General features: G+C 50.2%; 1 protein-coding gene across 1 annotated transcript in view; it reads left to right on the top strand.

Moving 5' to 3' along the window:
* The window catches only part of LOC125740672 (matrix metalloproteinase-16-like), a 31,877-nt gene extending 15,005 nt beyond the window's left edge, over nt 1–16,872 (top strand). The window contains exons 5-10 of the mRNA XM_049012137.1: nt 4,027–4,188; nt 5,721–5,935; nt 10,543–10,681; nt 11,737–11,887; nt 12,067–12,182; nt 13,751–16,872. Of these exons, the coding sequence (XP_048868094.1) occupies nt 4,027–4,188; nt 5,721–5,935; nt 10,543–10,681; nt 11,737–11,887; nt 12,067–12,182; nt 13,751–14,115 (1,148 nt within the window). The 3' untranslated portion in view covers nt 14,116–16,872. The remainder of the gene's footprint in view (nt 1–4,026; nt 4,189–5,720; nt 5,936–10,542; nt 10,682–11,736; nt 11,888–12,066; nt 12,183–13,750) is intronic.
* The last annotated feature ends 859 nt before the right edge of the window (nt 16,873–17,731 follow it).

The raw sequence follows: 17,731 nt of genomic DNA, 5'->3' as shown, positions 1-17,731 counted from the left end.
GTGTGCTCACCTGTGTGTGCGCGTACGTGTCAGTGTATCCGGGCGGAGCTCCGCCGTGTGAGAAACATGGAGCAGAGGAGGATTATAAACACGCGACTGTGTAGAGACAAAAATGACAAGCTGTGGTGTAATTATAAATAACATAAGGCTATTTAGTTTGCTTAATAAAAGGACAATGTACAGTCCTGTTCTATAGAAAAGGTAACGGTAAATGACTGTGGCACTATATAGAGAATAAAATTAAATAAAATTAACTTAACCTTCAAGGGGGGGCCGGAGGTGCCGTAGGGGGGGGCAGGGCGCCCCCCTAATATAATGGTAGGGGAAACACGTCATCCATTAAATTGCATCACAGGACGAGTGGATCAGCCTTGATGTCTTTGTTGTGCCGAAAGGACGTGTAGCAGTACTGTAACTGGGACATCCTCTCCAACCCTGAAATCATTTTTATTCATCGGCATCTTACTTACACAAAAATGTCTGAAGGGCAGAATGAAAAATGATTGGTTCAGAGAGATAGCCAATCAGATTGTAGAGGAGGTGGGTCCAGCCAGTTAGATGTCTTAGTCCCGCCTCTTTAACTTGCCCTCACAAAATTATTGTATGAGCACCAAGCGGAAGGCATTTGAGCGCAGAGGAGATTGATGTGTCCTTCTGAGCTGTTAAATATGGTGAGGGGAGGCACATCTGCACCTCAGGCACTCCCCCAGCACAGATCCCCCCTCCTCTGTGAGTCATGGCCTTTTAGATGCGGTCGCTGTCACCGTCATGAGAGGAGACCACATTGGTGTGTGCGTTATGTAACGGGTCTCGCGTTTAACAGCTAGCAGTTCTGGGATGGGGTCACACAGGAGAATAATGGTCCCAGGCGCCAGTGAAGGCACAGGGTACAGTCTCCACCGATCTCAACCAGCCCGTTATCCTTTCGGCTGCCGGAAGGTTCCGGAAACGCATGGCGATGATAATACGGAGGTGATTCTACTCCCTGTGTCAAAGCGGTAAATCTGCCGAGTCTGGCTCTTGACTGTGTCTGGCGGCGGTTTTCATTTCTGATTTATTTCGGCACCCTGCCTGCTCTCTCTCCGTCAGTGTGTGTTTGTGTATCCGTGTGCCCTTAATGCAGGAGGAACCCCTGCTCCAGCGGTCACCTGTCTAATTAGGACGTGCTAATGGCTCTGAGGGAGGGCGGGCCTGAAGGGTTCGGCCAGCTGCATTAATTATCTGCAGGAATGTGCAGCCTGCAAGACAGCCCTGCCGAAGCTGATCTGGCGGGTGAACAGGTCTGACGCTCCTTACGCACCCAATGTAGCTCTCGTTCCATCCCATAAGTGAGGCCCGACCTTCAACTGTTGGCTTTTTAAGGGAAATTATTCTTTCATTTGAATTTGGAGAACTTAGGAAGGCATCCTGTTCTGTTACCTGCTCATGTGGGGTCAAGCCAGACAAAACCAGGTTCGTGGATCTGTGTGTCACACACAACGGTTTCATGCGTGGTCATCCGGAATCTGTTTATAGTCAACTTCAGAGCCCTGTTCATGGAGCTGCTCTCCCATTGGTCAGACTGCTGGTGTCCCATTAGCCTATGGGATTCAACTCAGAATGCTGGGCATTGATGGCTGCTGGGATGGCCACTCCCCCTCCTATCATACAGGTCTGTAGATGATGTAGATCTTTGGCAGTAGTTATACGGGGCTAATTATATATTAATCTTTAGTTTGTACCCGCTTATGTTTTCTGGGTCAGTGTTTACCAACTCAGTCCTCGGGGAACCCTGGACAGTTCACGATTTTGCTTCCTCTCACCTCCCAGCATACCTGTACCAGGTATTCGGTGTTCCTGATTGGCCGGGAGCTGCGAGGGAGCAAAAACGTGGACTGTTCAGGGTTCCCAGGGACTGGGTTGAGAAAGACCGTTCCATGTAATGAAAAAACAGTCTCTGACTTTGACGGGAGTTTGGCATCAGAGCCCAGAGTCAGCATAGGTTGTCTTACGGCTCCTGGTTGCTGATTGGAGGAACAACAAGGGGCGTGGCCTGCATTGGTAGAGGGGCAAGGTCAATGAAGAGGGATGCCTGAAGAGAGAGAGATGTTTATTGTGTATGTAAGGAGAGGAAACCTAAAACGACAATAACAGGACAGTCCAGATGACCGGAAAAGCGTTCATTCAAGCGATGAGAATAGAATTTCTGCGTCTGAAAGTTCCGGGCACTGAGCGTAGCTTATCCTGGAGCTGGATAATTTAGAAACGTCTTTAATAAGTGTCCATTTAACACTTTACTTTTAGTTAAATTAGGAGCTTACAGGATTTCACAAACTTTCACGTGGAAGGTGCTGGGGGGCGGGGACAGGTAACGTAACAGCAGGAAGTGTGCTGTGAGAGCCGCCCGCACGCCGCCCGCACGCCGCCCGCACGCCGCCCGCACGCCGCCCGCATCCCGGGCCCGATCCCGGCACTCTGCTGCTGATGGGATTTCATTCGCTCTTCATGGCTTATCATCCATCCTTTCAGGTTCCATCAGGAGAAGACATCCGGGTTTATCGTCTCGCCGCACTCGGCCTAATCCGTGGAAATGTAGATCTCCGAGCATTCCGGATTTCGCTGAAGCAGGCCGAGGCGCAGGCTCCCTCCCCAGGCCCGGACCCGCGGGGGGTGCAGTCACGCTCTCACATTCCCTTCACGCTCCTATTTCATCTTGCTTATCTGATCTCAAAACCCTGACACCCTAATGCTAAAAGCAAATAAGAATATTTCTAAACGCTAAAAACTGTTTGCACATGTATAGCCAACACACACACACAGACATATATATATATATATATATATATATATATATATATATATTATTGTTTTTCAAAATGAGTCACATGTAAGGGTTTCTAGAAGGAGAGAGTGTCGCTATCCTGTTCCTCTCAGGTTGGGTCCGATGTCGAACACAGAACCACATGTGACCACTCCAGCTTTCCGTGAACGTGCCTCGGTGTCACTCCAGGCTCAGAAGATGAGCAGAAAGGATCTTTTGAAGGATTACTCAGCATTAATCAATCCTCACTCAGAGGGGCGGCGGTGCTGTCTTCAGACCATTTTCTTTCTGTTTCAGGGAGACAAATTTTTTTCACATAATTGAAGTCGCATTAAACACATTTTGGGATTATTATGGTATCCAGATGTTGCCATGTCCCCTGAGGATCGATGCTGGCAAACATACAGCAAGCAGGCATCTTAAAGCCCTGGATGAGTACAGCAGCTGCGTGGAGCCCCTGTGTTGGTTTGTTTCTGCTGTTTGGTAAGACATTTACTCAATGAGAAGGCTCTCTCTGCCTTTTCCATTTTGTCAGATGGCTACGACCTCTGGCACACATCATAGAAATGTAAGTTTCGCCTTCGACTAAAATACCAGGCTGCCAGGCGTGGTTCTCTTTGGACCGACGCTGTTTGTCTCGTACCCGGGTCTCGCCAGGCTCCACTCGCACAGGCCAGCAGTCTTGTCTGGTTTCTCCCTCCACTCGCTTCTGGTTTCCATTTACAGTGAAGCGGCTTTTCGAAAAATGGAAATGGGAACAGCAGATTGTTAATAAGTAAATCGTCACTGGAGGACAGCCGGGCCCTCGGATGGTAATTGCAGAGACGGAGGGCCGGCCTCTTCGGATCCACGTTCCGGCCCAAAGCGCAGACGTTACCAGATGGAGTCGGTCCTGCTGAAGTGGCACCTCGTGCTGTGCTTTGCACAGAGTCTCGCTGCGAGGAGGGAACACCAGTGCCCTCATTACTCACCGGCGTAACATCCTCGACCTCTGTCGGACACTCTGTTAATTCCATTTTCCTGGGCCGTATGGTTTCGCCGGTCTAACCAGTGTGAATATTGAAACCCAAACAAGAGTCAAGCGGGTCTGCGATGGTCGAGTTACTCTTCTGGGGCACCGTTACTATTTCAGGTTCTTTGAGTTCCTCTGACTACCCATCGTCTTCTCCACAGCCCCCACATGTCACCGACTGTCGTACTTCATGCCGCTGCCGCTGTCCCCACAGGGAACGACCTCTTCCTGGTGGCTGTGCACGAACTGGGCCACGCCCTGGGCCTGGAGCACTCCAATGACCCCACCGCCATCATGGCCCCCTTCTACCAGTACATGGATACAGAGAACTTCAAGCTGCCGCAGGACGACCTGCTGGGCATCCAGAAAATATACGGTAAAGATCTCTTTACATCCTATGTTTTCACAGAGAGAGGGTGGTAAGGGCTCTCTTGAGAAGGTAGCTCCACAGAAAGATGGCGATATCCACCTAAGAGTCACATTGCTTATTTACGTATTTGGCAAATGCTTTGGTCCAAACTAACATACGAGTAAAGATTAGAGAGCAGACGATCAGACCAAGGAGCAATTGGCGGTTAAGGGTCTCAGCTGAAGGGTCCAATGGTGAAATCACTTTGGCGGGCATGGGATATGAACTGGTAACCTTCTGATCACAGATACAGGTTCTAACCCACAGAATCGCACACCTCGCACTCCCTATTAGCAAGACTGCTGTAAAGTATAGTGCACTCCGTTTATTTTGCCAAAGAATATAACTGGGGAAGTCCTCAGTGCGTGCTTGTGTAAATGACCACTGCGTGGACTCGACTCATGCGTGTCCCTGACGACCGCGGTGATATTTTATGCTCACTTCTGCTCTCATAGGCCTGCGTGTCACACGTGTTTTTCATATCCCTCCTGTCGTATGTCGAATCACACAGTCATCCAGTGAGGGGCCAGTGAGGGACCAGTGAGGGGCCAGTGAGTCAGGATGCCATGAAGGAACATTTTATCCACCAAAACCAATCCTGTTTATTCTCTCTCCGCCAATCAGTACAGATTTACACCTCTCTATTTGCAGAGATATACCCAATAGAGCCGACACGATTAGAGTTTTGCCCTTTTCGCAAAACGATTTGACAAACGAGTGCTATTTTATCATCTTTTACATCCTACTCCAGCTAATGGAATGGTTTTCCTTGTAATCAGCCTGCACACATTTTGCCGCGCTAATTAACAGTTTACTCTGCTGCCTTAATGAATTTTCTAAATGAATGTCATTTCTGCATTTTAATTTCATCTTCAGAGAGGGCAATCCTGAACATATGGAATATTCCAGGGATTAATATGAAAATGACTTGCTCGTACTCAGGGCAAAGTTATTGTGCCCGAATTGGTTGAATTCAGCCGAAACTAATTTTAAGAAGTTGTTTTGCCGTGTCTTATCTGAGAATGACAAAACAGATTTGTTCTGAAACTTAACGACGTCAACAGTGGGTACAATCATTTAAAACTAATATTAACCCCATGTTTTCCTGTGTGGCGCGAGGAAGACAAAACTGAATTTCACCTATAAAGATGTCATGTTCAGAGCGGACTTCAGTTTTAAAGGTGACGCAGGGATTGGGCACAGCCTGCTTGTAGGGCCTGTGAGTATTACGGCGGCCGTGTTTTCCCTGAGTAGAGAGGATTTTGTGCTGAATGTGCTAACGCATGCCTTCTGTTATGCTGTCGAAGGGTTTGCCGGACGTTTTGAGATGTTTGTAATGCTGTGCAGGGCCACCGCTCCTCACAAAAGGCCCTAGGGCACAGTTTCCATCTTCAGGTAGATTGATGGCAGCCCTTGGGGTCGAGAGCGAGGAGGGGGAGGTGTATTCTCCAGCAGTGTACATCATCAGCTCATGTATTCATCTGTGTTTTCCACTTCAGGTCCCCCCGACAAAGTTCCCCAGCCGACCCGGCCACTGCCGACGGTCCCGGCCCCCCGCTCCCACCCACCCGACCCCCGCAAGCACGACCGCCAGACTCGGCCCCCCCGGCTGCCCTCCGGAGACAAGCCTACGTACCCCAACGTCAAGCCCAACATCTGCGATGGCGGCTTCAACACGTTGGCGATCTTGCGGCGGGAAATGTTTGTCTTTAAGGTACGAGGCAGATGGGGAGCAGGCTCCACCCCCCCGGATGCGGGCCCATCTCTCGAGCAGAGGCTCACGGGCGAACCAACCAGAGCTTTTCGTCTTTTTTTTTAAAGCAGAGGACAGGAAGTGCAGAGGGTTGGTCTGCGTGGCCCTGCAGTGCAGAGATAGATGTACTGTCCGCACGGTCTCCGGATGTACGAGTCCCGGCTGCCGGGGGCTGATTTATGCAGCTCTGTCAAAGCGAAAGGTTATCTTCTCTTTGGTTGGAACCCCCCCCCCCCCAACACCCCTCCCGCCAGTGGAGTTTATGACAGTGTCATCTTTAGTGCGGAAAATCACCCATAAGGCACCATGTCCTCACTTCATCACCCTCCCCCAGGAGGCCGGAAGGTTCAGCGTAGGATGCTTTCAGATACGGGGCCTCCTCAGCGGACTGTGGGGGCTGCATGCCTTGTCGGTCACCCCCCCCACCCAAGATCCCTCAGCTTGACAGTCCCAGGCAGACTTTGGAGGGGAATTTTGGGTCATGGCAAGGCTCTGATGTTGAGTCTTTGGGTGTTTCTCAATATGCGTACTTGACCGTACTTGTGTTCTCATGTACCGGATTTACGGCATCCTCCACTGCCGAAGATCAGTCCCAGTACTAAGAGCAGTACGGAGGACGGTAAAAATCCCCGGATGTCGTTCCTGCCCCACATCAAATATCAATGATACATTGGCTGCATCCTCACCATAAACGACACCAATCCCATGATTCATTGCAGCCCATGTTTGTTCTTGGGAGTCAAATTAGCAAGACCACAAGTACAATCTTTGCATTTTTGGTATTGAGAAACTCTCTCTACCGTTCTCTAGGATCAGTTTTGCTATAACTAAGCCCCTGCCACCCAAGCTCCCCCACCCCCCCCCCCCCCCATGGAATGTCTTCCCACAAGCATGAATGATGCGGTTTAATTTCAGGGCCATGGAAAAAAAAAAAACGACATGATGAATGTGGCACATGGAGCTTGAGGAGGAGAATGACCACATGCAGCGGGTTCAAGCAGCAGCTGAAGGGAGGCGGGGGGCGCTTCGGAGAGTCTGAGGACACGTTTCGCAAATTACCGGCTATTTTTACTCCATTGTGTGCGGGAACGTGCCACCGGCTGCCGTTTTTACTTCTGACTTGCCGAGCTGCTGCTTTTAATTGGGGCCACACTGTAATTGTTGGCTGAAAGGATTAGAGAAAAGGGAAACAGGCGGTCAGAGTTAGGAGCTTAATGAAACATTTTTTCCCTCTAAATTTCCTGTATGGGTCTAATCATTCATCATTAGCAGATTAACCGGGAGGCCGTATTAAAGGATTAATGTGGACTGAAGGTGTGGAATGGCCCCGTAACCAGGGGTCAGCTTCCCGTGTGGGCGGCAGCTGTCCGAATCCCAGCTGTACCGAAAGCGCCCATCTGGACCCCGGCTGAGCTGGTGTGCTGGCGCCGTGTGGTCCATGGGCCCAGCAAAGAAGGCGACGGGCCTCGGCACATCTGCTCGCTTTCACTGAAGCTCCTCCCCCACGGAGCGGCCCTCTTAGCTCCTCCCCCTTGCAGAGAGCGCACGGCGTCACAAAGCGCGTCACTACTGCCCGTGCATGGAAATCAGCTCAGGCTGCGCTTATGGCCATAATTAGGGGCCTCGGGAGGAGATGGGCCCTGAGGAATGTCACATTCCAGCTTGGTGGGGACCGGACAGACCGAGGGTTCACGGTGAGGTCATTGATGCTTGCTGCCCTGAGTACAGGAGACTCAGACGGGGCGACCCCGTGGTAGTCTTAGCAGAGCTGCAGAGTACGAACGTCGGCCCTGAAGTAGGATGAGAGGTGGAATGGGGAGATCGCGGCCCCGAGACGGGTCAGAGGGACAGCAGGAGTGACTCTCTCATTACCGCAACTTAGCCCAGATCCTGCAAACAACGCTTCTGTTTATCCCACATAATTATCTATATGACATTGCGTGGGATCCCTTCCAAGTTGTGTAGCGTTTTTTTTTCTTACAGTAAATGATCGGTTTAGAGATTCTTCATTTGGAAAGGTGTAGGGTTAGGACGGCACGCTCGGAAGGAGTGGGAACCAGCAGTGATTCGGAATGGGCCAGTGGCACGGCTCTGGTGAACTGGATCTGTCCGTCACCCTTGGGAGCATCCGCTCTGATGCTGAACCGTCCTCTATTGGGAGGTCTGCCCCCACACCTGCCCCGGTACCCCGGCCGTGCCTGAGAAACCACCACTTCGTGTCTTTGTGGGAAGCGTGAAATTTACAAGACGCCGTGGCTGCCAGAGTCCCATGTGATGCAGAGAGGTGCCTTTCTGCCTTTCTCATGTCCTGCACTCGCAGATAAAACACCATGGAGAAAAAGAAGATGGCTTATTTTCTCAGACTGCATTATTAAATTGGAAAACAACATGTTCCCACATGCATGTAAATAAACAGAGTTGTTAAACTGAATAGGTTTTCAGGACAGGTGAGACTCGGTATCCCCTGGAAACGGACCGGCTGTAATTACGGCTAATGCGCCGCATTGGGTTTTGCTCGGCAGAATAATGGCCTCCTATGGTACGTCCGCTTCGCCGCGGCCCGCCTACAGTAGGCTCGCTCGAGCCGTGTCTCGGCAGCAATTTAGTGTCATTGCGGTGCAGTGTGATTACAGAGGACTCCTCCAAATGGTGGAGAGCCGCGCCTAGGCCCTCATTTCAGCTGCGGGGACGTGGAGCGTGCTTTCCTGTTATAGAGGGGAACACGCCTCATCCCATTTCACCACTCGCTCAGTCTGTTTCCAATTACCTTCGGAGAGGCTGCTCCACATGACAGGAGCAGCTCAACTTTGGTGCATCTCCATGGGGGTTAGGTGACGAAAGCCTCAACTGCTGGATGAGGTGCCATGAGGGTCCTGCCCTCTCTCCAGGGCCACACCACACAGTCTTGGCCTCCGACCCACTGGGGAGGAGGACGGAAGGGAGGGAGGGGGAGTCTGGCTGGGCCACGATGGCTTCCCCAGCTGAACTTCCTGTCCCCTGTGAGTTTTGGCCAACTTTTCCCGCCTCTGGGCTCGGCTGCAGGAAGGAGAGCAGAAAAAAATGTAAGACGGACACACCTTATACTCGAAAGCCCCATTTTCCACGGCTTCAGCTGGCCGTCTGCTCTCGCGCAACGAGGAACACACAGCAAAAAAAGGAGATCGCTGCTGGGCAGAGGTGGAGATTTCCGGTCCAGAAAGTACAAATCCAGACCAGGATTTTGTTTCAACCAACCAGTTGAGCATAAAGAGTCACAAGTCACAGAGGAGTCAACTGGTTGGTTGAAACAAAATTCTGGTCTGGATTTGTACTTTCTGGACCGGAAATCTCCACCTCTGCTGCTGGGCGGGTGGGAAGGGGCGTACAAGGCCGTGACCTTTCAGGACTCCTCAGCTAGGCCATTTGGATGCGGTTAGGGCTGGACCAGCACAGTTGATTGACCATTGTGATGTGAAGACCAAAGCCGGTGTGGTGTTGGTGTGTCTGTAGTGGCTTGGCTGAAAGTTAGTGTTTGTGTAACTGCAACACTCCTGAGAAAGGACCAGAAACTCTCCTAAAAAAACACAGAGGCAAGGCAGACACAGACGCTCTCACATTGCTGCTTGTGTCCATCGGCATGTCAGCGAAGGCATCTCTGAACACGTCTTCTGCTCTTAGCCCTCTAACACAGCACATTAACTCCATGCATTGATTACTGTTGGGTGCGTGAGCCCGTGTAACGCACCGCTGAGTAAGTTAAAAGTAAATGTTCCTGTACGTCACTTGTGTATTTACTTAATGAGCCTGTCCATCATAACTAGAATTACGATGCATTAAGGAGTCTGTATATTTATATGTGTGTGATACTGACACCTGCTGGTCGTCAGAGTGACTGGATGGTGATCTGACGAGATTCAAGATGTTTCTGCCTTTGAGCATCCCCCTCCCCCCAAAATCCCCCCCACCACGTCAAACCCTACTTAAGCATATTTTGGAGAGAATTACGCTTGTGGCTGTAGTGAGCTCCCAGAGTGCAAATGGGAATCTTGCCTGGACCTCCGAGGTGAAGGCAGCTGTGAGAGCAGAGCGTGACAGGTGCTTTCATGCTGATCCTCATTCGGCACACGCGTGTGGGAGCCATTCAGGAACACGTCTGAGAGCGCCTGATATATTCCTCTGCGAACCCCTCGCCCCTCCGGCCTCTACATCTTTTCCTTACACTTTGGTCGACACTGTGGAAACAGCAATCAAACTGCACCCTTGGGCTACATAAATCTATCTTCTGCTTCTTCTTCCCTGAAGCGGTTCCATAAACCACAGACTGTTGTGTTTGAGAACAATGCAAAGCCAGATCGTTCACGGGTCCCCTCGTGGTCCATGGTGATTTACTGTGGCTCAGACCAGTGTAATTTTGGGGCTTAGTCTCTTCTGGTGGTCTGGGCCACTATAGTCTGTGGTGAGGGAGGACTGGGCTGTTTGTCTGGTGATGCTCCCTGCTGGTTCCTTACCCACAATGATGAAGCCTGGACATTGACTATATTAGGGACTCGGTAGTGAGGAAACTCTCTCCTCTCTTCTCCTCTCCTCAGGACCAGTGGTTCTGGCGGGTCCGAGACAATGCTGTGATGCCCGGCTACCCCATGCAGATTTCGTACTTCTGGAGGGGGCTGCCACCAAAGATCGATGCCGTGTATGAGAACAGCGAAGGCAAGTTTGTCTTCTTCAAAGGTAAGACAGCAGCCCGGAGGGATGTAGACCTTGGAGGAAACCTTAATCATCCTTCAGGCAGTGATGTTTTTCTGGGGTTTCGTGTTAAAAAAGAGAACCTGTTACTGTAAGGGTTTCGGCAGATTTTGCCTGGAAAGGACGGGAACGCAGTGTGTAAATGGGAGCATGTTTAAACTCCGAAGCATCATCAGACACTCACCAAAAGCTCAGGCAGCAGACACCTACTGCGTTAAATAGTGTTAATGAGGACCGCTCCAGCAAAAGGCACTAAGGCATAAATGCATCTACGAGAGGCACTCTCACTCACTGAGTGCCGAGCTTGAAGAGTACTGCGTCTATGGATATCTGCTTTCCAAGGTGGGACTCAACAGAGGGGAAAGATTTAGCGTTGTTAATTTACCTACCAGTGAGTAAATCCTCCCCCGAGACTGAATTATCGCTGTCTGCCTCATGCACTTGTCTAACTCCAGTCAAGCCGTTAGCATCGCAGGCTGTTAGCGGCTTTGTGCGCAGACAGAACTCCTCTCTGAGCGACACGCCCTGCTGCCTTTATTGAGCAACTCCTTTCTGCCCAAGCCATCCGGCAGCAACACACTTTGGATATTGTGACATACCGAAATTGGAATTTGAATGGCGTCGGTATCCGTGCCCCATCGGGGCCTGTGGCGGTGGTTTATTTTGATGATGAAACGGAAACAGCGGCGCCGGGTGTGAAATTGGATGTTTATTCTGCCCAGCACGGAGAGTCCCGGTAAATTAATGCAAATATCTCCATCCTGCGAGACGTGGCAGTATCAGAAAGCTTCATCTCATGGACAGCGGAGATGTGTTTTGTGCTGGGGAAGGTGAAGGGTCACTGGTCCGAATGTCATGCAGATTTCCTGCATGGAGCCTCTGGCATTCCATGTGGCATTAACATCCACCGCTTGGTGCCGCTCAGCTTGGGGGTCGTCATGATGGCTTCTGGGAGATGGCTTTCATGAGTCTTAGCAGAGGTTGCTTTGCGTTGTCAACGATCTCTGTTGTTTTTTTTCTCCTGTCCCCTCCCACCCCAGGGAACCGCTTCTGGGTCTTCAAGGACACGACACTCCAACCCACCTATCCGAAGGACATCTCCTTGTTTGGGAGCGGTATGCCGACGCAGAACATCGAGACAGCCGTATGGTGGGAGGACGTAGCGAAGACCTACTTCTTCAAAGGAGATAGGTCTGCTCTGGCGCCCGGCCACGGTGCCCTTATGTCACTGTTTACCCCGCGGGCAAGCAAGTGTTGTGGTGCTGTGTCAGTGCTTGTGCCTGATGACCTCACCTCCTGCATGCGGCTCCCTGAAGCCACCGCCCCATGACTTCCTGGGTGATAATTTTTGCCCCCCTAATACCATGCAGATACTGGAGATATAATGAGGAGATGAGGACCATGGACCTGGGATACCCCAAACCAATTACAGTATGGAAGGGCGTCCCAGCATCTCCCCAGGGGGCATTTGTGGACAAGGCTAACGGTAAGGCCCTGAGAGATGGAGTCAGCCTTTCAGTGTCTTCTTGGGTGAAGACCAGAGTACCACCTACCACGCCTGATCCCATGATCCCCCCAGACTGGTGGTCCTACGTTCGTTGGTATCAAACTGCTTGCCCTGAGTGTATCCGGTCCGAAAGCTATGGTCTGGTTGACAGCCATGTTCCAAGCCTGGCTGCATTGCTACATGCGACGCTTTGTCACACGTTGTCACTTGAGGACAGACTACATCCCCCTCGAGCTGTGACTCACACGTGTAGTGTCACACGGTGTATTGGCGTGCTTACAGTCAGTGGCATGATGATCTGGAAGGTGACTTGGAGATGCATGCTGAAAAAACATTGAATCTAATAAGTGACGAATCATGAAACTACAGATCATATGCCGCGTAATTATCTATAACATGTATTTTATGTAAAAAGACACCCAGGACTTTGAATTAATTCCCCAGGGGAGAGCAGGCCAGGCAGCCGGTTCGCTTGGAGAAATGACAAGGGCCTTTTGATACTTGGTCCGGGGCCAAACAGGTGGGGGGTGGGCTCAAAGCCCAAGAGCCGCTCTGATTGGCTGTACGCCTAGCCATCTGGTGCATAAGAGGAGGGGGGCTGGGTCTGCTCGGGGCGGCAGGAACCGGCTCCGGCCGGTGGACAGACGTAGGCTGCCTGTACACGTCAAAGTTCGGAAAGCAGGCCGCCTCGTCGGCCTACGCTTGGCCGGACGCTCCGTGATGCCACTGACCTTAATTACTGTGGTTACTGATAGTGCCTCATGGTTAGCATGTAGCTAGGTGGTTAAGGACCTGGGCGATAGTGATGGCTAAAACGCCACGTTAGTCGCTTTGCATCCAGGCCTCTACACCCTCTGACAGCCCTAAGGAGGGTGGTGCTGTTTCTTGGTGAAAAGCCATTTTGTTTGCCTAGCCGCCTTGCTGAGGTGGAGGCCGTGGATGTAGCAGAAGGTCTGAGTAGCATTGTTCCACTTCTCCAATGGGTGCATCCAACATAAAGCCATTCTGCATCCCCCATTCCACAAAGCCCTTTTTCTATATCCTTGTGTAAAATCATGGCCAGCAGGATGGTGCTTCCTCCACTGAAACTTTAGGCCTCCAGATGATAGACTGCAGATCGACACCCAGCCGCAGAACCATTTGATCTCCCTAATTTGTCCCCAGGGGTAATCTTGCTTCCCGTACTCATTAATGCCTTAAATCACCCCCAAAAAAAGGCACGCTGCTATATTCAATCTTATCCCCAGCATGACACTAGCCAAAGACACCCAGGCCTTAGCCGTGGTTTGTGGTTCCCTGAATTGGGGGGGTGGGTGACGTCCGACAAACACAGTAACACTCACGCAAAGAACCAAACTCACAGATCATCAAAACGGGAAGTGGGGTAGATGCCCTGACAGGGTCAGGCCTGTTTGCCCCGTTAGCATCATGAAAATGAGCCGTCAGGTTGCCATGGTGTTTATGGAGGGCAGCCTCGTCCTCCATCCTGCCTGTCCTGAGGTGATGAGGCAGAGGGAAACAGGACGTCTTTTTCTGTCCAACTGCAGGCTTTACCTACTTCTACAAAAACAAGGAGTATTGGAAGTTTAACAACCAGAAACTGCGTGTTGAGCCGGGATACCCCCGCTCCATCCTGAAGGACTTCATGGGCTGCGATGGCTCGGCGGACCGGGACCGGGAGCCGGACGTGGGCCGGGACCGGGAGAGGCGCCCCCCAGTGGAGGAGGACGACGTGGACGTGGTGATCAAGCTGGAGAGCGCGGCGGGCACGGTGAAGGTGGTGGCCATCGTGATCCCGTGCGTGCTGGCGCTCTGCCTGCTGGTGCTGCTCTACACGGTGGTGCAGTTCAAGCGCAAGGGCACGCCCCGCCACATACTGTACTGCAAGCGCTCCATGCAGGAGTGGGTGTGAACCCCCCCCCCCCACCCCCCGGGGGCTATCGCTGACGTCGGCGGGGATGGGAGCGGAGCCTAAACCCCTTCCGTTTTGCCGAGGGGCAGTGGGCCTTCATGGATGTCCCCCGACCCCCCCAGGGATAGTGTTTGACCACTCCCCCCATGTCGGCCCCTCCCCCTCGCATCTGCTCCGTGCGTCCATGTGGGACGGGAGGAAGGTTTTCGGATCGGACACTCCCCACAATGCACCCCGTCAGTCTCCATCAGATCCAGTCTCGCTTTGGCTGAGTGAAGCTGCCAAGTTCGTACCATTACCTTACCCCGTCCCCGATACGCCCTTTAAAAGCTCATCACTTCACATTTAACCATTGTTTCTACATAATTTATTTGTACTGTGTCTTTTCTGTTAAAGTACTATTCCCTTTAACTTCAGATGAAAAGAAATACCCAAACCAAATAAGCTTTTTTGTCCAAAGAGGATGCTTTTTCATTTAATTTTTTTGTTAAATCACTCCTTTATTTATTTTTCTGTTGTTTTCATTGCTTCTCTGCCTCTCAAATCCCCACTTTGCTGGGGACTAAGACTTTGACTGTTGTGGCAGTCTGTGTCAAAACAGGGGGCCAAAATTTCTCTGCAATATTTTTTTAAACCGCCTTAATTACAGATCGTGTTTTCTCTCTCTCTCTCTCTCTCTCTCTCTCTCTGTCTTTCTCTCTCTTTCTCTCTCTCAGACACACACAAACACACACACACACACACTGCTTGGTTTATTTGTCCATCACTGGCGTTCATATTCCCCTGTTTCTGTTTGTCCCTTGATGAATAGGCGTCCGTTTATAGATTTTGCCGGTAACGGGTCAGCCATGGAGGAGGATGGATAAGCTGAGCGTAAACACAGAGAATATATCGATCGCTACCAGTGAAGTTCACAGCCGCATTTGCAGGGACTTTCCAGATGAACGGCAGGATATCATATCTCTGTCCGTCTGACGATATTACATTGTTATTACAAATGCAAGGTTGAAGGATAAATACGGAAATTAAATCCAGCTGTAGTCTCTGCGCCAATCATCATAGGACTGAAAAGACCTCTTTTCACAAATTACTTCAACAGCGGCTCTGAAATGACCACGAAAAGGACGAGAAAATGACCGAGGCCTCGCAGTACAAAGCCTGTGAAATAGGCCTGCCACAGCAGGAGAGCCCCCACTGTAATACAGCTCCAACGAAGGAGCCACATGATTCAAATGGTGCACATTGGTGGTTCTGATAGAGGAAGAATCTTCTACACAGATTATCACGCTAGAAGCCCTTGGCCACGCCCCCATGTCACTAAAACAAGCGCCTGGTTACGATATTCAGTTTTTTTTGTGCAAAGTTAAAATACTTCGTTAGCAGCTATATGTACGATCCAGATTCCTGACCTTTGGTGGAAAAAGACTTCAGTGAAAATCCGTCAGCCGACGACTCGAAATGCTGTGGAACTTTCCGCGTTATTAATGTATAATATAAATGTACTGTAGTGGTCGTGAACCGTTAAGGAGATCATATTTATTGCCATTTAATATATAACTGCTTCATCTGCTGGCTAGGAGCCCTCAGCTCTAAGACGTAAACTCCCTGCCCTACATCACCGGAGGGTTGTCTTTCGGTTTCAAGGCAAACAGGTGCCCCGCCGAATTCATTTAATAAAGGACGTTTGCTTCAAAACAGCATTTTTTTTTTGGAATATTCTAGACACAGTATATAGTGTAGATACTGTTCTTTGATATACAGACTTATGCAGTATTTTCAGGAACAAAGACTTGCTACTTTGAGGTCTGAAATATTTGAAGATTTTTTTTGTTTTCTCTGGCCAAATGTAAAATGGCGATGTGGAGCCGCCCTTTGTACATAAAAGGAAATGTCCAGTGCTGTCGACTATGGGTAGGGAGGGGTCATCGGAGCCTTATGCAAACCTTGCCATCGCCTTGGTCATGTTTCACGGGGGGTTACCTCAGCGGGACTGTTCCATACCTGGCCAAGGGACCCGGCCCTTACTTGGTTGGAGCTTGGTTGGATGTGGTCCCCACCCTCACCAGAATAGCCCCCCCATGTGCTTTGCCTGCAAGGTATGGATCAATACCAATAGTACTGTAAGTAAGACCAGAACGACAAGGACCCCCCCCCCCCCCTCCCCCCAGGTCAGTCTGCTTCTCTAAAAAGATCTTCATGGCAACAATGCAAAATGGCCTTTTTAGCAATTTCCAGCCAGTTCTGGGTTCGATTACTTTCCCCTTTCTGCGCTAATGTTTTCCTTTCAAAAGCCGAGTGCTATCAGACCAAGCGAGTCCGAGTCCTTGTAGCATCCCGAGGGTCCGGATGCAGTGGCACCAGTAGTGGGGATCTTTTGTAGTTAATGAGAAGGGGCAGCCAGAGATTCCTGCGAAGGTCTGTTGGCTGGACGAGGAACGTATATCTTTAAAAAAAAGTGTTTTAATGTTTACAGTTACTGATGTATCTTGGGAATGCGCTGGACTGTGTCCGTCTTTATTGGAGAGTGCATGCTATTGGTTTCCTTTTATCATTCTGGCGAAGAGAGAGCTCCGCCCCCACGCCCCCCCCCAGACAAGTAAATGTTTTCACTGTCTCAATGTTTTGTTCCTTTTGATGTGGGGAGTGTCTAAAAATGGCTTTCACAGTTCTTTTCGTTCACTGTGCTGATCCCCATTGTCTCATTGCATTGTATTTAAGAAGGATCATCTTGTCAATCAATAAATGGATCAGAACACATATGCCAGGCTTTTCCTTGTTCTTCTGTACTGTACGTCGAACATGGCTTTTGGTGTCCGGATTACTCTCTTACTCTGCGGCTCCAGTTGAGCACAGGGACAAACCAGTTATCAACCAGCTTCATTAATGATCGGTTCTTGATCCACCATGTTCCGTGTAGTGAAACCTGAGTTTATAACAGTAGGTATGTGCGTTTATGTCATCAATGTATTTGTTAGCAAAAAAAAGTGATCTTTTGCAGAAAATGCAATATACATGCTGTCTCCATTCATCCATCCATCCATCTCCTATAACTTCTTGTCAAGTACAGATTGGTGTTGGGCATGACCCATCCCAGACATCACTCCCCAGGAATCACACATGCTAATTCCATTGCAGATGTCTATTCCCAGAGGCTCTTGAAAGGGGTTGTTTCCCTGGATCAAATCAGATTAAGCTCTCCGCTCAATGGTATTACAATCAGGTCCTTCCAGCGGTTTCAAGCAGGCCCTGAGGGAAGATCCCACATCCTAAGCCACTACACAACTTATTGCTCCTTTCTTCATTTACATAAAATGTCCCTGATTCGCTTTGTATATGTCCTAGAGTGGTCTGAGAATAAGGCATAAACCTAGACTCATTTGAAATGACATATCCGACTCATTAGAAACCTTTGAAATGAGCAATAAGACGTGAATGTTGCCTGCTACAGGAAGTCCTTTTCTGTCAGCTATCTTGTGCTAAATCTGCCCCCCCCCCACTCCCCATGAGAGTTTTTTTATAGATCCTAGCACTCGAGTCACTCTCACCTCCTGTAATTCATCCCATCATATAGTTAGTGCTAATTTTAAGTGTCATCAATGGGAATTTAATGGGCTCC

The sequence above is a fragment of the Brienomyrus brachyistius genome, chromosome 4, assembly GCF_023856365.1.
Source record: "Brienomyrus brachyistius isolate T26 chromosome 4, BBRACH_0.4, whole genome shotgun sequence".
NCBI lineage: Eukaryota > Metazoa > Chordata > Actinopteri > Osteoglossiformes > Mormyridae > Brienomyrus > Brienomyrus brachyistius.
Note: the sequence above shows the minus strand (reverse complement) of the source record. Positions and strands in the feature narration are given on the sequence as shown.